Raw genomic sequence first — 22,198 nt, 5'->3', positions numbered from 1 at the left:
TTCGTGTTTTTGATGGAGTGCTTATCCTATTGTTGAAGGAGAAGAGATGGGAGCACGTTTACAAAGAGGGAAGAAAACTGCAAGAAGAGCACAGCGACTAATGCCAGGATTATACTATCACAAGGCCCCTAATTAATACTGACTCTTCCGAAACAAAAGGAGCTACCAGCTAAGAGTCTGGATATCCCTGTCTGAAAGAAAGAAAGAAAATTGCATTTCCTGGATGATTTTGGGGCAGGTTTCTATTGCACTGGACAAGCTTTCCCTACAAGCCCAGGACTACAGCCCGACACACTCCTCTTTGAAAGGGTCCCCACAAGTTTTCCTTCCTAAAGAGCACCGTAGTGGCCTCAGCACAAGCCAAGCTACATCCTGGCTAAAACAACAATGCACCCACCTAAATAAGAGAAGAGAGGAGGGAGCTGGCAAAGCCCTCTGCTGCCTGCCTTCTTTTTAGTGGGTTTGTAACTGCGCTCAGCAGCTCAAGCCTACGTGTCACCCTTCCAAAGTAAATAAAGTAAAATCTCACTGCCACAGACTGCAGTGCAGGAGGACGTCAGGAAGGCTCGTGTAGCTGCGGGAAACACTGACAAACCTCAAGGGGGAAGAGGGAAAAGCGTCTGCGGGAGCTTCAAAGGGAAGGTTGCATCTGTAAGGAACAGCAAGAGTGGCTTCTGGTCTCTGCTAGGAGAAAGCAGGTTTCACTCTCTCCCCTCTGGGCATCTGGAGATCAGCTGGGATTCCTGCGTAACTCCAGGCATGGCAGTGTCCCAGCCTCACTGATGAATTCTTCTAAGCTGCCTATAGGACCTGCCTTTTATTAACTAAATAACTGCTCTCCCTACCCGATTTTCTACCAGTTTGCCATTTCGTTAATTAACAAGCTCTATGCTGTGCACCACAGAGCAGAGAGAGGACCTCAGATTTCAGCAGACATGGTGAAGAACATGTCTGGATCAGTGTAGCCCATCTTCTTTTTTTGTTCCTTTACTAAAACCCTAATGATGACTCTAATGAGGAGTATTTAAACAGCTGCAGAACAAGGCTTTCACGTAAGTGCTGTACTGATCCTGCATTTTGCACAGAGAATGGGGTTAAGACTTAGGAGACATACGGATGCTTTGTCTTGTTGCAGCATCTGCTCCAGGTCGGATGAAGACCTGTGTGAGGACCTAGTCCAGCAAGCTACGTGCCTTTGCACCCAGAAAGCATTTGATGGATGGAAAGCTTAAGAACCGTGCTGGACTAATTCACATACAGATGCATTCTCCTTTGTCACATAAGGCTTCTTAGAGGAATGAGAATATAAAAAAGAGGCAGTGTACTCCCATCCCCGACAGTCTGAGACATTTCACACATCTAACATCTACCCGGCACAATGGCAAAGTGTGAAGGGAAGGCTTAGAGCTACTCGACTCCAGAAATCACTCCACACAGCAGCAACCTCCGGTGAAACAGCCTCACAGCTGGTCTAAAGCAATCCAGCTGGTAACATGCCTTCACGAGGAGCCATCTGCTAGCAAGGGTGCATCAACACCATACCGACATGCCCACAGCCTCCACCTCGCAGGCTACAGATGCAAGTGGCACAGCAGGCTCTCCCCATCCAGAAAGCTGGCACGTCCCTGGCTTGGAAGAGCTGCCTTCCTATCAGCAACACGCTTCCCTTGTAGGTTCGGAAGAGCTGCAGGAACTAAAACTCCAAAACAACACGTTGCCAGAAACTTTTCTTGATGGTGGATCAGTTTGTGTTCATGAGCAACCTCGTGGCCCATTCACATCCCAGTTACACCCTCAGATGGGCCACAAGTGAGACACAAACCATGCCGACAGAGCTACCAAAGCCTAGAGGATCCTCCCTGCTATCCATTTCAGCTAACCTGTGTTTGCTGACAAGCCACAAAGAGAAGAAAGAGTGATGGCCACAGTGGGCCTCGACCTCAGCACACAGGGTGAATAAATAACTCCAACCTAGAAATGGCCATTGGAAAAGGCTGGGAGGAAATCTTCCCTCCCACTCAGCATCTGAGGAGGCCGGGTCAAAAGCTACGTGCACCACCCATGCATGCAGCCTTTTCGGCGTCCTCTGCACTGCTTCATATAGAAGCAATCTTTAAAAGGCAGAAGAGATCCCTACCCAGGGCAAGCTCTTAATATTTCTGTTTAAATGCACTGAAGGCAGAAACCAAACCCTTCTGTTTCAAAAGCTCCTGTTGACAGTACCTGTCGTGAAATGGCGTCTACTCTGCCCTCCTGGTGTCAGCAGCTGGCACAGAAACCCTTGCAAAGCTGAAGAGCACATACACAAGCTCACATCTCCCCGCCACATGGGAATGTTTGATGTGGAAATGCAAACAAAGTAAAGCCTCTCCCTCCGAAAATGCAACCCTGCCGTGAGAAACCACATGGCTGCAAAGCAGGACAGGAGCAGGGACCTCACTCTTTCAGGGGTACAACCGCCTGAACTGGCTCAATACCCACCTGACACACGCAGGATGCTCTCCAAGTGGAGAAGTACCCACCTACCTCCCCGACAAAAGATTTGTCCTTCCCCAAAGTGCTGGGCTAAGCTGGAAAAGTTAATGTGGCTAAAAAGTAAGCCAGCTATTTATGCGTTGAATCTCTTGCTGGGTAACCCCTAGGTACCCAGCGCTCCACTGCAGGAATGTCAGGTTCTCCCATGCTGGCACAATAATACAGAGCCTGTTCCTGAAGGTTAGGGAAGTTTATTTTTACAACTTTGCACAGTGCCTACAAATCTTTCAGCTGCACAGCATCTGGTTCAGGCACTGCCCTTTGAATGGCTTTTCTGTTGGTGCAGTAATTAAAGGTATCCCAGGTGACACCTGATCCCTTATCAAGTTCATTAATTTAAGTGGAGTTATTTGGCTCTCTATTTTCTATACTTCATAATGTATTTCTAACCTTTAAAGTGACATAGGCAAGCACCAGATTGCAGGAGCTCTTATTAACAGCCTATTAAAATATTTTATGGCCTTTATTTTTACATTGCCACAGGGAATCAAGTATTTTGCTGTTGTTGAACTGGCTCAGGATTTATGTTGCGAGAGCTTCGCCACAGCCCAACACAGAGCAGTGCTAGGAAATGAACTGGGAGAACAAACTCCCATTCAGCTCCCCGCGTGCCGTAAAGCTGTCAAATGCAGATCACAGCAAGGGGCCCTCCAATCCAGGCCCTAGGTTTGGTTTGTGTTTTTTTTTTTAATACAAACTGATAAGACAAGATCCAATGCTCTGGAACCACACTGAGAGCCGCTGAAGTCAACGTGCATATAGAGAAAGAGATCTGGGAATATTTGGACCAACCCTGTAAAGCCACAGAGGTGAGCTCAGAAAGGATCCTTCTGGTCACCTCAAAAAGATTGAGGAAGATCTTGTTCTTGCCTAGAACAAGACTGTGATCCTACCTACAGGATTTCTGGAGATGGTGAGCCCCTCACATCTCCAGGAAAGCTACCTCAAAAAGGTAAATTCCCCTCTCTGTTAAAAATCTGCACCTTCCCCTAACTCAAGTATAGATAACACACAAGATACTGCGATAACACATAACTTTGATTTAGAAACTTACGCATCTAATTTCTGCTTAGGTTTTCATAAATTGCAATCAAGTCACTTCTGAAAATCTTGTTTTGATAAACTTCAGGCTCGGGGTCCTCCTGAGTTTACTTTATGTTCTCTCTCTTTTTTTTTTTTTAAACATAAAAAATCATTTGTAATGAAGCAAAATGTTTGGAAGGGTATCAGCAGCATACTTTAAAGAGTTTTAATTGCTTGTGTTTTCAAAATGTTTTAATGAAGTCAAATCACGAATAGACACTCATCTGCCAAAGAACCTATAAAATATTTTACAATGACATGGTAATTGACATAACTGGTTGTATAAATTCATGGCATTTTAAACAAAGATACTACAGAATAGCACAAGCAAGATTATTCAGTAGGCAATTATTATCTCTGCTTTAATTATAAAGGCTTTGGTGTTTTTTTTAGTTGATTTTTTTTTTCCCCGATTTTTAATTTAAATGTCATCCTGAATGGCTTTCTAGACAGATTTTGTGTGGGTATCCTTAGAAAGGCTGTTTCAGCACACAACCCCATAGCACTAATGCATGATGAGTAGTCATGTTGCAAGTCCCAAGCATTATTAAATGGACCATTCCTTTAGCGCCTCATCCAAGCCTGTCTGAAATGAATGAAAAACTGTCATGCTGGGCTCAGTCCTGGACATCCAGGAGGGACTGCTCCTCCAGTTTTGTCTTCCAGCTGAGTGACGGCAGGAGAAACAGCGACACACCACAGAGCAGCCTGCCCACGAGCCGGGCAGGGACAGATGTGGCAGATGAACACCCTGTGGGTCCCTGAGCTCACAAAATCACAGACTCACTTAGCTGTGCCTGCATGCTTGCAAGACCAGGTCTCCTGCATTTGGAAGGGAGCTGGTCCCGTTTCCTTCCAGCCCTCCAGCAAGAAGCTGAGCCTAAGATATAAAAACTTCACCCCAAAGACCACACCACGGCATGGTATGCCAGTGGCACAGTGAGCCTTGCCTGCTGGGGAGTTTTTCAAGGGCAAGCTGATCTACTTGGAATTAAAGCAACATCTGCAAGAGCAGCTCAGCATTAACAACAATAACTCGCTGAGAACTGTCTTGCAACTGTGCTATTCAGTCGTTTCTATCGAGCTCCCCTCTTGCCTCTTCTCCTGCTCCTGTCGTGGAAGAGAAGGGACCACCAACTTCCAGCAGCATTACTGCACAACACGCTTCTTTCCTGGATGTGCACTAAAGCACTGACACCAACAATTTCCTCCTGAAGTTCATTAGATGGTTTTCTTAATTAGCCGGCTCCCCATCTTATCACACGCTGCACCTGAAATCCCAGTCATATTTTTGAAGCGAGTAATTAAAGCCAGAAGTACTTGGATAAACAGGCACTGGCAGAAACTAATATTCTATCAATCTAATGAGGCAGCTTGCTAGACAGTAAGATGCCCTGGCTCAGACATCATCCAAGGCAAGGGCAAAACATGCCTAGGATGGCAAGTGCTTCCTCTGCTGTGGGCACCCCCAGGTAAACCCCGGTAGCTTTGCTGAAACTAATCAGGTTGTGCGGGGAATTTGGGTCATTAAATCTGTCAGTGGCCAAAATAAACAGAAAAGAAGCAAGGCTGTGCTCCCAGCGCAGGGAAATAGCAATGATCAATAGTTTCAACACCTTCCCTGTAGAAACTGCAATAATTACCTGGTAATTATTAGGCACAATTTCCTCTTATGTAAAGGGAATAGGAGGTTACCTGCTTCAAGGACAGCAAATGCAAGTTTGCTTCCTTCATGCAAAATTGAATGGAAAATGCCACCACAAGCACTGCCTGAACACTAATGCAAGCTGAGTCACTTCAAAGACAGTCCTTCATCATCAGCCACTTGTTGGTATCCATTAGAAACCACTCTGCAGCGCTGTAATCCAGTCTATTGCCCCTTATTATCATTGCTGTCAGCAGAGTTGATTCCCCTGTATGCCTTCAGAGAAGAACAGGGGTATAAACAGCAAAAGAAAGAAAGAGGCAGAGAGAAAGAAAAAAAGACAACCACTTACTTGATATTGTCAAGACATCCAGATTCGGGTTTCAGTATGGCAGTATGATGAAACATTTTATAGAGAGCAATCCCAAGGAAGATTACATTAAGCTGCAAAAGAGAGAAAGGAAAAAAAAAATGGTTACATGACACGACAGAACGTGAAGTCAGTCTCTCCTCTGTAACAGATGAGTTGCTTTAGAAAATTAGCTCTCACTACAGTTTTATACAGACCAAATCACAGAAAATTGCCAAGCGTTTTATAAGGTGACCTGGCCTGTGGAGTGCGGAGCAGCGATGCCACAGCTTTACCAAAGCTGTGGTGCCGGGTGTGTTACTGATATAGGGCTGGTTCCAACATCAACTGTAGTGCTTCAAATGACGTTATAGAAAATGAAAAGCAATTGCTCTAATGGCTCGTCTGTGTCTGGGAGGTGTACTGTTGCAAAAAGTCACTCAAAGCTTCTTGCTTAGCTAGCCCCATAGAAATCAAACCCATAAAAGCATCTTTTTCTGTGAATTTCTGTGACTTTGTTTTTTAAATATGTTCTCATAGGGGAGATGGGCAGGGAAATTGCTATTGTTGATGATGCTTAGCACATTGCAATGTTGAAAAAAAAAAAAAAAGAGTTTGATTTGTTCAGTAAAAGACATGATGCTGTTGCAATGCCTTAGTGCTAATATAGGGCCACCAGTTCCTGGAAAAACATTTCCAAAAGCTCAGTGGTTTAGACATTATCAGAAAGGGAAGATATCTTTTCATTAATGCATTGCTTACGGGGGAAAAAAAAAACAAAACATAACGGTTTTGGCTAGTGGTTCAGCCCCCTCCCTGATGCGGAGGGCTGCTGAACTGGCCCCCAGTTGCTGGAGAAGCAGGGACAATGTCTGCATTGACGTGAGAGTGCCTGGTTTGCTGCATTAGCCAAACCCTCGCCCATTCAAAACAACGGATGGTTTATTTAAGCCATATTGTAGCGATTAAAGTTTGAGAAAACTCCAGCTGTCTCTAAAGTTGTGTGCTCTACCTCGCCACGGCGTTAGCTGATACGCTGGCAGCGTGCTAACTGTGAAGTCACAGGAGCTCCAACTTCTGCAGGGGAGGAAAAAAACCCCATAAAACCTCTCTTCCAGTCCGGGCTTTATTTCATCCCCCACACCTCAGATCTCCCTTTCTGCAGGATCCATACGCAGGTTTATTCGAGTTCAAAAGGGGGGACAGCAAGTGGCACCCAAGCAGTTTGGCGCTGCTGCACACCCAGCAGCACAAACCAAACCTCTGAGCACCCGCTCTGAGGCAGTGTCCACAGCACACACCACATGCCCTCCCCTCCCTGTTTTGATCAAGTATTTCACAATGCAAAGAGCCTCCTGTAACGAGCATCTAATTGCTTGTGCCAGGTGGGGTCACGGAAGAACATGCCTTTCTCAAATTAATCTGTGTAAATTAAAGATACGGAGTAAAGGGACAGCAAAAGTTTTATTTCTTGACCTGAGAGATGGAGTAGTTAATTAGGAGTTCTTACCATAATTATCAAGGTCGCTGGTCCTATAAAGCTCCAAATGAAGTAGGTGTCAAGACGGAGCCAACATCTGTAATGAAACACAGGGGAGAGAAGGCATTCAAGGACTGCACCCAGGACATACATCAAGAGTGAGCGAGTGACAGAGAAGAATGTGAGCTGCAAAACACGCCGGTGGGAGACAGGAAATATTACATTGCTTGTTCATTTAAATGCTGAATTATGTGCCCAATTTCTGACAGTGCTATTGATGGAGTAAGATAATTACCTCTGGAGGAAGGAGGGGGAAAATGGCACAAGGCCTAGTTGCTACGGCTTTCTGTGTTGGTTGGGAAAAAAACTTAAAATCTTTTTTTTTTTCGTTAAGGAAGGAGTCCGACGAGCAGCCGTGGAGCTTCTTCACTTTAAACTCAGCTTTCCTCTCCAGCCCTGATGCAACGCAAGCTGTCTGTCAGCTGTCAGGCGAGATGACATTTCTCCATCAAGCAGATCCGAGCAAATTTGGTGCAAACAGGAAGCACGATTTTGCTAGCAGAAGGCTGAGGTTTAATTAGGTTCAGCAACTTCCCCTTTAGAGCGTTTTATTTCCCTGAACCTCCAGAGTGTTTTGTTTCCACTGATGTTTCGAGCGTTGCATATGGTCTGTGCTATTCCATGAAGTTGATTCATGGCCTAAAACTAAATTATTAATCGCTTAATTTCAGCTGCATTTAATACTCCCCCCATTTTTTAGGCCCCTGGGAAATTACATTTCCATTCCTAGTTCATTCCGGGCGACAGGAAGATAAAATGGAAGTGACTGGTTACAAGACAGATGAATGTAAATCCTAAGAAAGTTTCACATGATGTTTAAAATAATAATATCTTGTCGTGTTTGCGACGCTGCAAATCACAGCTCCATTTATACGCCAAGGACTAAGAAAGCGTAAAAACACTCTTACACTAAACGTCCAACGAAATTTCGTAATTAGATAAGCGACAGGAACTGTGTATGGGAATTTATCATGGTGGAAGAGACAGCGATTCTCACAAATGACAGCTCCAGTGCATGTGCTGCATTTTTTTCCCTTCCAATGGACTTTGAAACAAGCAGAAAGGTTTGCGCCAGCAGCCCCACAGCAGAGATCAACACGAGTCTTCTGCTGAGAGAATAAAACATGCCCTGAGCCTCAATGGCTGCGAAAAGTCAAGATATGAATAAATTCAAGGATGTAGATAAAGGCTCCCATTTCCCTCCCTGACTATACACACTTCGGGTCTCCGCAGCCTTAAAGAAGTATCAATGTTTACAATCATACCCGTATTTATCACAAATTAAAATACAGTCACTTGCACGACACCACTCCCGAACCGACTCCGCAGCTGTTCATCAAAAATCCTAATGTGGCTGCATCCAAATCGTGATGCGAGCGGCAAGCAGAGGGGCCTTCAGAGCGACTGCACGGAAATCTTGTTTCCTCCACGGCTGCTGAAGTTCAAGGTGATTTAGATGCAGCTGGTGATGGAGCAACATGAGTGACTCTGAAGTATTTCAGCCTGATTTCCTATAGGAAAGGGTTTATGCGATCATGACATCTGTGCATCACCCATAACAACGCCTGAAATGTCAGCCAATTGCAACTAGATTTGACAGAGGAATAGAGGTTTCAGGGATAATGAAGTACCTGTAAAGAGTCCCCCTGCCACGAAAAAAGATGTTTGCATAGCAGCAGCTCACGCATTATGGGACATTTAAGTCTTAATACCTACCCCATCCCACAGGGAAACAAAAATTACCTAGTGCTTATAGTGCTTATGCCTCGGCTGCCAAACATGAACCGGGAAACAGGCAGCCCCACAACTTCTTCCCAGTGATACGAGTGCTGGGTCAAAGAGGACCCAGTGATGTTTCTTTTTTTTTTTTTTTTTTTCTTTTTAATGCCAATATTTTGAACCTTTTTGCAAATTTATCATGCACAAAATCCTTGGTTGGAAGCACGATGCATTGCAATTGCCCAACCACTCAGTTTTCCTTCAGCATGAAGTGCAAGACACTTCTCAGAAAGCCAACAGAGGACGAAAGGCATAAAACCTCTCTCCATCCCTTAAAACACATTGGCTAGCCATGTGGTCACAGCTGATCCAGCTGGGTTTGCTCACAAATAGATTGGGACACGGGGAAAACCTGCACCTATTTGCCTACACCCAAGTCCTGCCTCGCCTCTGGGCAGGATCCCAGATCCCAGCTCCTGGATTCCCCACGGATCCCAGGACTGAAATACAACAAGACGAGGGAAAAGCTGTGCCAGGCAGAGCACAGAAGTGTGAGGCAACTGGCTCCTTCCCTGCTAGCCAAATTAACTTTCTTGTTTTCCCCTAAAAAGCTGTCCCTGTGGTTACGCAGCGCAATGCAGTGACGATGGAGGGGTCCCAGGGATGGCAAGCAGCCGAGAAGGCAGATCAGGGATCCATTATGCTGGCATGCCAAGGTCCTGCTCCCCAGCCACGTGGGGCAGACACCGAGCAGAATGGTCCCCATCCCCTGAGAGGCAGATTCATCTGAGCAAGGATGAGAACACAGCTTGCAAAAAAAAAAAAAAAAAGCAGAAAGGGCTTTCTCGCCTCTCTGCACGCTTTAAGGAAGGCGATGCGATTTTTTTTTATTTGTCTGAATAGAAAAATTGACTTTCTATGAAACCTTGTGTGACAGGCAGTGCTGGGCAACTGAACTGAAAGCTGCAGGGTTGCATCTAATCCACACGGGGATTTTGAAAAGCCAGGCCTTCCGTGGTCATCGGCGAGCGGTGCAACTCTGAACCCATTTAAGTCCCACCTCATTAAAAATGCAAATTAAGAACAAAACATCAAAACACAGGCGTCCTGCCAATTCTGTTGCAGAGATGTAAATTGCTAATCAGACAAGTACCACACTGAGCTTTTCTTCCCTTAAAGACAAAACCACGCGCACAATGAGCTGCATAAATGAGCTCCTTGAAACAAGGAAGCAATCAGGCAACTCACTTCCAAAAAGTTGCTAATCTTGGGCTGCCGAAGTTACTTCTGACCCCCATGCACAGCTGCACTGTGAGCACGGACTTGCTTATTACAAGTTTGTGCTCCGCTGCCATTAAGCAAACGAGCTGCTTCAGGGCTCAGCACAATGCAGAGCAGATTATCTGCACATCCGTGGATGGGGAGCGCTGCTCCAGAGCCCATTACCGTTAGGAAGAGGCACACCAGCATAGGCAGCGCTGTGCCTGTAATGGGTTCAGTGGAGCTGCTCTCCTTTCCTTTTTAATTTCCTCCTTTTCCACAATGACAAGTCGCTCTACTCACCTCCAGCTTTTTCGAAGCAATAAAGACTACAAAGAGTTTGCTCGATTTTCTGCATGAAGAGAAATCAAACACTAAACTATCCCCGGTGTGTATTAAATATAACCAATAAACAATCATTAGCTGCCATCGGACCATAAAACGCGGAGAGCCCTAACATATCATGTTGTTCATGGGAGTTCAGCAGTTCGTTTCACACGGCCATACAGCCTCCTTGGCTGTGTGTGGTAATGGGATCTGTATGAACAAGCCGTGCTTTTCAGGGGTGCAATATTTGTTCTCCAGCATCCCCATTGCTCATGCTTCCTCCGCCAAATACCCAGCACAAGCGCTGAAAATAAAACAAGTTCATGGGGCCATCCAAGAAGCACCGCGTTGGTAGGAGCTCTTTCCCAGCAACATTAACATGCAAGTGATGTCGGCAGCTGGCTGATGGAGTTGGAGGCTGTGTGTGTACACCAGGCTTTCATTTTGCTTTATGACAGCTGGATTTCTTGCCACGTATATCCTGCTTTATAGCATACCAAGGAGGGGAGGGAGAGAAACAATAGAGAGATTCCTGGCACGATGAATTTGATCACCAGTAGATGAATATACCTACAAGTACGTTTCGTAAAATATATTGAGCCATTCAAAGCATAGCTGCTCTCCTCTGAGATTTGTAATAGGCATTGATATAAAACCCAGGGCAGTATGTGATATGGAGTCGCTTCTGACTGTCAGTTTTGGACGGCCTGCTTCTTGAGCAGGTCTTCTCACAGGGAGAGGCTGCCAAAGTCTTAATCCAGGTTTTTACTGAATTTTAAACACAAGTTATTTTCACAAAACAACAACAACTGCAAATACGATTTTCCCTCTGCATTTTGCAGCACTGCCCACTACATCAGATGCGGACAGGAGATAAATGGATTCGGTTAACACACAGGACAAAGCAAGTGCAGTTTTTAAAACTGCAATCCTGATGTCATATTTTTTTTTTTTTTGCAGCAAAACTTGAGATGTGGCCATTTAAGACTCTGCAGCTGATTTGTTACAGCCTTCAGATCATGGTGCTTGCTTCCAGTTATTTTTGAGCCCTCAGGTTTTCTCATGCTGCTGAAAAGACCTGGTCTGTAAGAAATGTCCACTTGGAGGTTCATGTGAGCACTGCCAGAATCACCTGAGGTCTCCTGACCTCATTGTCTGCAGTGGGGCTTACCTGCTTTTCACATTTACTTTAGAAATGACAGCCAGAACGAGGTGAGATACAACACTTCTGATGAATTTGGGTGAAAGGGCAAGCATGGCTCTGCTTGCTCACATGAATATTCCCAACTGACCTGAATGGGATGGTCTTTTAATGTAATCGCTGTGCTACTGCCTGGTTATAGCATCGAACTAATTAGCCCTAAATCTTCTGCTCTGGGTGATTTGAACTGCTCTTAAACAAACAATAACAAAAGGGAAAGAATCAATGCCAATTTTTGGAATAATTAACCATAAGACAGTATCTTTACTAGGCAGCTACTCCAAAATATCAATATGAACACCGGGGTGGAAAATCACAAGCACTAACAGATGAGCAAAGAAACAGAAAGAGGAACTGTTTTTGACTGTATTTGCCTGGTTTTGACTACATAATGTGGGCATGATGGTTGGATTTAAAAAGGAAAATGAAATCAAGAAACCCTACATGGGGTGTCTAAGCAAATCCTTCTGATATGTATGAAGGGTGGCACCAAATGCCAGGCAAGAAACAAATAACACTAACAGCTCTGTAAGTCCTGCTTAAACAAATGCAATAAATAATGGAGGGAGGCAAGTAATATATTCCAGAGGATGTTTTACAAAACCCGGCAAAACCAAGCAACTTCTTGCAATCAAATTATGTATGCCTGGCATATAGTTCACTACAAATTCTAATCAGTTCTACCCTTCTAATAACATTACACAGAAAAATACATCATCATCCATCAACCAGATGGAGCATGATAGTTATACAAAACATATTGTATGTTTTTTAGTTTTCCAGTATGAGAACGTGATAAAATTGTGCGCTCTCGAATTAGAGATTATAAATAAATATTTTAGGCTCTACAAATCTCTGTAAATATTTATTTGCAAAATATTGTATATACATGTTTAGTCATTAAAAATACTACTTTATGCTGTGGGGAGGGAGAGAGCTTTTACTGACAGAGGCATATGACTGCTGCCTCATCAACACAAAGGCAGCAAAGTTTTGTCGTTCACCTCCAGTGAATTTCAGCTCAACTTTCTGCTTGTACCACCTACGTATGGCAATATTTGGGCTCGGAAAAGGCAGCATCTTCCACGGAACATGTTTATTTTGCTGTGCTTCAGAAAGGAACTTATACACACTTACAGGAGTGGAAATATTGCAGCAGTGCAAAGCTGCCATGGTGCTTTATGGGTGCCATGGTGAGGTGCCATGTGTTACCTGCATGCAGGTACCTGTCCCACCTTACATTTGTATGTGGTTTGTCCCTGCCAAACACCCAGACAGACTTTGAGAAGATGGGAGAGATGCAAATCAACCAAACTCTGATGCAGCACTGTTGTCTCATGTCCAAAGTGATACCCTGGGCTTGGGGAATTCCTCTACCTGCAAGAAATTTTCAATACCCAACAGTGACAGAGCACTGTAAAACAATGTGTTCAGTGCAACTTTTTATCAAAAACCAGCTGCTGTGATGGGTTTTCTAGGTGCACAGCACAAAGCATTGGGGAAGTATGCAAAAGGATTGCTGTGGTGCTTAACTCCTGCAACAGAAATCACGGGGTGAACAGCGTGGGAGGCAGCCAGGAAAGCAAGCCTGTGCCTCGTCATCCAAGTTACTCCCTGAGGGCACTAAACAACCAGGCTGCCAAAAAGACTGGTGGAGATGCAGCTCCAGCAATGGCAGACGCAAAAGAGCATCTCAGCTGGCCTTCCAGGGGTCCGGACTCATGGCCTTCAGCCCTAATGTGTCCCCAGTAGAAACACCACAGCAGGAACAAATTTGCCTGAAGGGACAAACAGACTATCGAGGCAGAATGTTTCAATACCTGACCTATTGCCCGATTATATATCCCTCGCAACAGGATGGGAACAGAAGAGGCAAAAAAGCAGGAATCAACTGATGGAAACACTCTCACCCACTGCACGAATTCCAGAAACTGCAATTGGATGTTCTGCTGTTTTTTCTCTAACCCATAGGCCTGTCAAAATAGGATATGCTACCTGAGATAAATTGGTAGAGCTCCGTGAAAACTTACTCCCTCTTGCCCTCATCCTGTGTGGGCCATTTCCTTTCCACCAAGTATGACATACACAAATTTAGGTTGCTATTCTCCCACTCATGGGAGAAACACGATGCAAATATCCAGCTGGGATCGCCCCTACCTGTTGGCACAGTACTGGATTGTGAGCAGCTCCACTGCACTACAGGTTTGCTTCTGCAAGGAATTGGGTTCATATATGGCAATAAGGTTTGCAGGCAAAAATTCTGCAGTTAGATTTAACAAAATATCAACTACTGCCATGGCCTGACCCAACCTATGCTAAAAAAGAGCTTTCAAAAACGCCACTGGCTCATTGCTACTTGTGCCTTCAGACCGAGCTTTTAACTGAGTTAAAATGACAAAGGAAAGGCAGCCTGACAAGGGAAAGCAACAAATAAAATAAAATAACATCAATAAAAATACATTGTTAGCGCTATTGTAACAAAGCTGGCAAAGAAATCAAAGGCTCAATTTTTCTTTTGTTTTCTATTAGACGGTGTTGCTGAGCATCTAAATTGTGCTTTGATACCAGCTTCAGCAATACTGAAGACATTTAAGAATATTCATAATGGTAAGTGATGTAGCTGTTCCGATTTGCAAAGAGGGTAATGTACCCTACAGTCACCACCTAGCTGAGCCTCCAAGCAAAATAATTTGGTAGAACACTGAAAAAAGAAGAAAGCAATGTCTTATCATTTATGTGAGAAATACTCTTTGGTTAGAGAAAAGGGATGACCTTGCTGATACAGGACCAAACTGAGACTTGGGCTGTCTGGGCAGAGACTTGGGACAGCCACCTCTGCTGATATTATGAAATGACGTGGCAAAATTTTCCCCATCAGACTTTCCCAGAAAACACTTTTGCAAATCTCTTCATGGTGGGGAACAGTCCATGATCACGGACTACACCGGGAGACACAGAGCTATGCCTCCCAGCTGAGCGCTGCCGGCACAAGCAGCTTTCAAAAGCTGGGTCTCCAGCCTTTTGGCTTCCCTTTGCCCTCCCCTCTCCCATCCTCCGGCCCAAATCCAAGCAATGCTGTGCCCCACTCACACTTTGTCCGTGCCATAGCTCCGGTAGTCCACTGCTGCTGACACAGCCACGATCAGTGCAGGCATGCCGTAGCCGACCAAATAGAAGTACTTCCTCCGGGAGTGTTCACTCTCAAAAACCTCCACCAGCATGATGTAGAGCTGCACCCCCTCCAGGAACATCCAGGTGAAAGCCGCCAGGAAGAAGAAGTGCAGGAGGGCAGCAAAGACAGCACAGGCAATCTGCAGACAAGTTTAAAAGAGCAAGAGAAGGTGTTTGTGCTATGCTAACTTAAGGCAACAGTCAAGATTACATGCAGACAGGCTGGGAAGTTCAATAAGAATGAGGGAGTTCATCTCCAAAGTAAGAACTTTTTTTTTTTCACTTGGGAAATGTATAAGAACTATTTCCAGAGCGACGCATCTGTGCATACAAACCATATTCAAATACACAAAAGGAGGTATGTACGTAATCTGGCATATAAACATATAAAGATGTGTGTAGTATAAGCACATTTTTATAACCTGTTGATTAAACACATACACACACATTATGTACAAACAAAGTGCATACAGCCTCTGAAATGAGTGCAGACCTTTTCCATCGTTCCTGTGATCTCTGAGTCAGACCCTCAGCTTCCAGTGTGTCTCCAGGGAGCGTGCATGTGTGTATACATATATTTACCTTTCAGACTGGTGTGTGTGTTGACAGACAGAGTCATGAATGCATGCATACATGTGCAGAAGCATGCAGACTAGATCATAACCGCCCCAACACACTGGGGTTTTGTCTGTAAATTCACAAAGGCTGTGTTTCTGCTTCCCAAATTCTCCCCATCGACTATTTTTGCCTGGGTGACTTTCCGAATGTCAACAAGCCTTGTGAATATCCTTGGGTGCTGTGGACACAGTCGGATGTGCACTGGGGGCTTCCCAAAAAAGCAGTTATAGTGAGAGGAAGGGAGTTAGGCAAAGGGATTTGAAAAGCTGGAAAGACTGTGAAAAATCCATTCCAGTTCTACGAAGAAGGCCTTTTCTTTTCAAAAACTGAACAGCAACATGCTTTCTAGAATTAAACAGATGCAGAAAGGCATCATTTAGGGAATAACTTTTCCCACTCATCCAGGAAGAAATCTCAAGACAGCTAATACTAGCAAGCATCTTGGTCTTCTTTTGGTAATTAAGATCTGATTTCCAATTAACAACCTCACCCTGCAAGGACTCATGCATGAGATTAAGGCAGCACTGGAATATATCCCACTCCATGACCAAACATCCTATATGCAGAGGTGAGAGAGCACTTTCTGCTCCCTCCTGCAGTGGGAGCACAACACGCTTGGCCTCTTACCGGCTGGTCGGTCCGGTTGATGCCAATGAGGAAGAGGAGTTCTGCTACAAAGAGGCTGATGCACAAGTTCTTGTGAATCGTGTTGCGGTCACTCTGCAGCCCACGGAAGAAGCAGAAGGTGAAGATGCAGATCAGGAGGCAGACGAGTGACAGCAGGATGCCAACCCACGTGATAAAGTCCAGGAGCAGGTCATGTACTGCATCGCTGTGCTGGAGATAAAACAAACAACAGCAAAAAAAGATCAGTCACATGCTGTATGATTTCTAATTCATCCCAGGCAAAGAGTGAGGTTGTCTGAGACACTTCCCCAAATATTTTTATCCAGTCACCAAGCTGTGGCACAAGGGACTAGTTTTGGCTAGGATAGAGTTAATTGCCTTCCTAGCAGCTGGTATGGTGCTGTGTTTTGGATTTAGGACAAGCTCCATTTTTCATAAAAACATGGCAAACAAGAGGACACAGTGTCTAAAGAACCATCACACACTTTGATTAGGTGTAAAAATGTTTCATATGAACGACATTGTGGAGATGAAAACCACGAGTCAGTTACAGCCATTTACCAACAGTGAAAAAAGACTCTCTTTAAACATCCATAGAGGTATACGAGCTTGAAGGGTTTGGACAGAAAAAGATCGCTTAAATATCTTGTCTTTCTTTTCACTTGGGAAAAGAGAAGGGAATTTTGAAACCCTGTATTTTAAAACTCCTGGGAAGTCCGACTGTACCCTGGAACACTACCCAGAAGAAAAGACATCACTTTTCACATTAGTTTTGTTTTAAATTGAAACAGAACAGCAATTTGAAGATGGTCTGGAAAGTTCCCTGCGCTGAAACTGTAACATGGATTTATCCCAAACCATGCAAACGTGTCCATGCAGTGGACGAGTTGGGCAACCCAGCAGCAAAGTTTTGCAAAGAGCAGCATAGGTGTGCTTGGGTTCTGCTGATAAACCTCTGGACTCTCTGCTGATCATCTCTGCCGATAAATCTCTGGATTGCTCCTGGGCTTGCGCTGCATTTACTTCCCCAAAAAAGGAGGGGGTGCTGAGACCCTAACACCGAGGGTATTCTACCACCTTTCTAAGGCTGTAAAAGTCACCAGTGACTCCACAGGTTTCCACCAGATGAGGTGAAATTAGAGATATCGTTACTTAGTGAAATGTAAATAAGAAATGAGAAATATATGGTGAGTTCCAAGGAGGCTGCTCGGGGCTAAGTGGTTGGAGTCAATGAGCTGAGGGAAAGATTGCCTGGAAATCTCCAGGGCCTTTTCAACAAGACTTGAGAGCCTTGAAACCCAGCTTTGTGGTCCACCAGCTTGTGTTGTAAATGCTATTCACATTCTCCCCACTTCTGGCATTTTGATGACTTCGGCATTATATAGGCTGGCAAATACAATAGTGTCACACTTCAAAAAAGCCAGGACAAACTGGAAACATTTTCCTCCCTGTAGGATAAAAGCCTATGACAGATGGAGGGAAAAGGTGATTAATTTATCCATTTTCTTTGCCTGCCTGCCAATGATAAAGCCACATCAAATGTCAGGCCTTTCCTGATATACACTCTGCTATGTCAGCACCCGTGAGCAGCAACTCAAACCTTTCAGCTCTTTGGCTTTATCAGCGTGAGTGATAGGCATCAAATGATAATGAAAGGAGGGGAGCGACTTTCCCCTCCGTCTCTTCCATGATGGAAGTTTTCTTTCCAGGAAGACTCCCCGAAGGGGTTGTCTCAAGTACAATAGAGAGGCAAGAAATTCTCACGTGCTTCTTGCAGACCATGATAGCAATGCCTATTACATCCAGCTACTTCAGCAGCACCCAGAAAAACAAGGAGATGAAGTGCACATCATTTTCCTGGTGGCTGTGCGTTGCTTTACCTCGGTGCTGTTCCAGCTCATCCAGCCCTCTTAACTCAGAGCAAAAAAATGTGAATGCAAACATCGTGTCTCGCAAATCACTCTTTCTTTCATCGGAGGCTGCCGGGGAATAGCAAGATAACATCTCCCTGAGCAATCGTGCCAGCTCACCTGGTTGGATGGACCTGCTAGGCAGAAGTGACAGAAGGCTCTGGGACTGGTAGGTGGGTGGATGTAAGGAGAAGGCAACCATGTGGATTTGGAAGACTGAGTGACACAAGGCCAACGGCACAGCCTCGCATATTCCAAGACAAAGCTAGCCTGGCACAAGGAGCACTCTCAGAGCATCTTCCTCTGCATGAAGCAAACCTCACATGGTCTCAGCTCCTGCACTTCTATCAAGAAATCACTGCTCTACTGACACAAAAACACAACACAGGATTACAGGTGGTTTTGCTTCTGGAAAGGAATCCTGCTACCCATACAGAGCATGAACCCCAGGGAGGGGCTGCTTGCCCACAACGCTCGCCCTACTTAGCAAGGAAGGCCAACTTCATTCCTGTGTTACTGCTATCACTCTTACCGCTCTTCCTTTTAATATTAATTGCTACGTTAATACTGTTTCTATGTACATCACACCCATCCCTGGAGTACTGCGAAACGACCATGAAAACAACTTCTCCATAATTACAACCTCCTCCCCAACCTCCACAAACTCGCAGAAGAACAAACAAGGAGGAATAACAATAAACTGGGAACAAGAGCGATTTAAAAACTCCTCAGGGCAAAAATAAATAAATAAATAAAAAGATTTTGCAGCTATTCTTGTAAAGTCCAAGAGAAGAAGTGGGACAGATTTCAAAGGCTAGGTGTGCTCCATCTCGTTTGGGATGACCAATTTTGGGTGCCACAGCAGAATCCCCAGGGCAGTGAGGGCTGGAGAAGCACCGGTTTTGTACCTGCATCATGTCTGAGCCCATTACCCTGACCACAGAGACCCACCCAACAACAAATTCTTCTCTTTCCCCTGCTCCTGCCCAGCACTGTTCAAGCATTCCCTGACCAAGGACAGAATAGCTTTGATACAGGCACTAATGACATCCTTCCAGAACTCTGCAAGCTCTGAGGTCCCTAAAGCACGTGAAATGCACCTGGAACCATCGGTGTGCTGGTAACAGTCAACTTGTGCTTCTCAATAACCTCCTGAGGACCTCGGCAACCAGAAGAGCCCATGGGAGATGACAGATGTCAGGACGAGGGACAATTTTCTGATAGTTATCAATCAAACACCAACTTGCCTGAACACATTATGACTTTCAAGACTGGTGCTACACGACCCAGCGTGCAAGCCACTGAGTTTTGTTACTGCTAAAAGGATGCTAACTTTAAAGATAAGTTGACACACGGATTATTTTCAGCCTAGGAGCAGCTTCGTAAGTAAACTGTGCGAAACCTCCCAGGTGGATTTATTCCTTTGAATTCCATAACTGCAGGGCAGGCTTAAAAGCCAGCAGCAAAGTTTGCAGGAGCATTGTAAAAACAGAAATAAAATAATCCACTTCAGTCAAAGGGTTTCTCAATTAATTAAGTTTTACATCTGCAATTTGGGCATGAGCCTGACCCAAAATCTCAGCGTAGGAAGAGCTCCCTGGCTTTGGAAGAAAGCCCTGCTTTTGCTCCAGAGGAGCTGAGAGCGCTGGAGGAAGGGAGCTGTGATGGGAAGCTTTGCAGGAGGAGTTGCAGGAGCGCTGTGGTAGCCACCACAACAGGGTGAGCAGGCAGCCGAGATATTATCCGGGCTGTGAAATCAATGAGCAGCTCTGGCAGTGCCTGCACACCAGAGCTGAGCTAATAAAAACAAATCCCAGGGAACGTCGGCTTATGACAGACTGGCTCTCCCCGAGATGAACAGCCATTTCCTCCCTTATTAAAAACATCAGTAGAAGAAAACAGCAGCCAAACTGAGCTGCCAGCAGCAAAGGACACATTCCTTTGCCTAATCTGTCCCTTCAGGAAAGGAAAGAGTAATATGTTTGGGGGTGGAGGAATAAGCAAGCGGTAAATAAAAACACAGTGTCACCGACTTGCTCAGATACGACTCCTTGGTGCCCAGCAGGAGCTGGCAGAGCAGGGCTGGGCAGAGGCCCAAGTGGGACAGATCTGAACTCCTGCACGTTGCTAATGCTGCTCCTCAGATTTGTAGCTCTCCAGAGCCGCGTGGGCTCCCTCTGCCCTTTTTCCCCATCGCTGGTGTCAAGAGAGGATTACTGCTACAGCTTCGCTGTAATGCTTCGTGGCTAAGCACAAAGGACTGACTTTACAAGCAAATGGTTTTGTAGATACGCCAGAAGTGTCAGCTGGGCTACACAGACCGGGAGGAAACCCCAAGGGTTCCTGGGGCACGTCTGTGCTGCCTGATGGCACCACTTGCCATGGGTATGCAGGCACGAGAGGTTTCAAGGGGGCTTTCCCCTCTCCATGGCTATGCAGGACACGAGCTGGAGGGATCCCACTGCTCCAGCACCCTTCCTGCCCCTCCTTTCTGTCCCTCTGCTCCACAGGGGCACAGCACCCGCTCCGTACTCTGCAAAGGCAGCACGTCTCTGTCCTGCTGTCACAGGCACTGCCAGGACCTAACCTAGGAACAGAAGAACTTCATGGCCACCTGAAGCCCCTGTGCAGTGTCACTGACTCCTGACTGCGGCCGTTTGAAGTAAGGCTTGAAATACAGACAGCTAAATGGGTGCAGACCTCACCTCACCATGCATTACAGACCACGCTGTGGATGTAGGGTGTGGAAAGAGCTGGGGGTTTCCGTCTCATTTGCTGGCACTGCTGCACCTTCCCTGTGGCAAGGAGACTCCGTTGTGTGATGCAGCGAAGCATGGGCTGTGTGAAGTGGCTCGGGCCGGTGATCGCGACGTCCTGGCCCTCTCCCATGCTGGCTGGAGTTAGTAAAGCAGCACAGCTTTGCTTACTCATAAGGCAGCTCTAGCCCAAGAAATGAGCTACGGCAGCGGTGCCAAGCTCACACTGCAGATGTCTAGCCAGCCAAGCTGCTGGCTCGTTAGCTTGAATTCCCAGCAAAATCTGGTCACAGCACCAGCAGCTTCTGCTGTCACACACCGATGGCCTTACCCAGCCCGGCTCCAGGAGACAGCTGGGACGTGGCTGTGCCACACCATGACCTTCCCTTCAGTCCTCAGGCACTCAGCTACACTTTCTAAGCTAACGAACAGCACAAGCTGTGTGTCCTCTCATCCACCACCTCATCCGGCTTATTCTTGTAAGAGCCAAAGCATAATCTTTCCCTGTCTTTATTCACCTCATTCACCTCTTTCAAAAATGTGACTCGAACTGGTTGCCAAAGAGCAATCCAAGTGGTTAAGACACAGCGAGCCTGAAAAATTCAGCCTAAATATGATCAAGGCACAACAATCTCCCTAACTTAAGGACTTTATTTAGGGGATGGTAGGATGAATTGGACTGGAGGGATAAAGATCAAAGAGAAAGAAAGACAGGCACATTTAGCCTGTCTTTCATAGCCTAAAATCTGACAAAGGGGGAGCTTGCCCTGAACCTTATACTTAGTGAGAAAGGAAGGTGGTGGCAGTAAATAGGGCAAGGCTTAGTGCTTGTGAACAGGAGCTATTTCAATGGTGAATTTTACAACAGAGGGGTGATGCAGCCCCCACTCTGCGACACAGTTCCTTACCGAGGGTCTAGCCACAGCTCACACGTCAGAGAGCCAAGAAGGACGATCCTAAGTAAATAAATACTCACTGGACTGGTGGGAAAGGAAGCCACGGCTGATAAGCTTCTGTGTGCTCAAATTTCTGGCACCTGAAAGTGTAGAGCTCAGAAACTGCAAATTCAGTACGCAGCAGATTCCACGGTTCAGCCAAGATCTTTTTGAAGCCAGACTCTACTTTTTTTTTTTCAGGCTAGACACCCCAAAGTTACCTGAGCAGATCTGTGTCAGTACCTCAGGGAATGCCCAGATAGATGCTGACCAGCAAGCAAGTCCAACTGGCAGAACTGGGACTAGCAAGACAGAGCTGTAGCTCAGTTCAAGAAGTGCATGTTAAACTGAGGGTGGGGAACTCAAGGAACTCCCTGCAGTGATTTACTCGCCTACCTAGACAAAAAGCTCAAGGGTTGCCACCGGTTACCACTCTGAATCGACCCTGTAGGCATAGATTACTTGACCTGATAGGTTCACCACAGATAATTTCTGTGATTCATGGCAGGGCAGTCAGAGAGC

General features: G+C 45.6%; 1 protein-coding gene across 16 annotated transcripts in view; it reads right to left on the bottom strand.

Annotated features, from left to right (window-relative positions):
* ADGRL3 (adhesion G protein-coupled receptor L3) overlaps nucleotides 1–22,198 on the bottom strand; it is a 509,872-nt gene that overhangs the window by 48,988 nt on the left and 438,686 nt on the right. For all 16 annotated transcript variants that reach the window (XM_032186442.1, XM_032186447.1, XM_032186430.1 and 13 more), the window contains 4 exons: nucleotides 16,076–16,285; nucleotides 14,750–14,970; nucleotides 7,123–7,189; nucleotides 5,616–5,707 (listed from right to left, as the gene is read on the bottom strand). In XM_032186442.1, coding sequence (XP_032042333.1) covers nucleotides 5,616–5,707; nucleotides 7,123–7,189; nucleotides 14,750–14,970; nucleotides 16,076–16,285 — 590 coding nt within the window. The remainder of the gene's footprint in view (nucleotides 1–5,615; nucleotides 5,708–7,122; nucleotides 7,190–14,749; nucleotides 14,971–16,075; nucleotides 16,286–22,198) is intronic.

The sequence above is a fragment of the Aythya fuligula genome, chromosome 4 (genome assembly GCF_009819795.1).
Source record: "Aythya fuligula isolate bAytFul2 chromosome 4, bAytFul2.pri, whole genome shotgun sequence".
NCBI classification, from domain to species: Eukaryota; Metazoa; Chordata; class Aves; order Anseriformes; family Anatidae; genus Aythya; species Aythya fuligula.
This window is presented reverse-complemented; position numbering and strand designations above follow the sequence as displayed.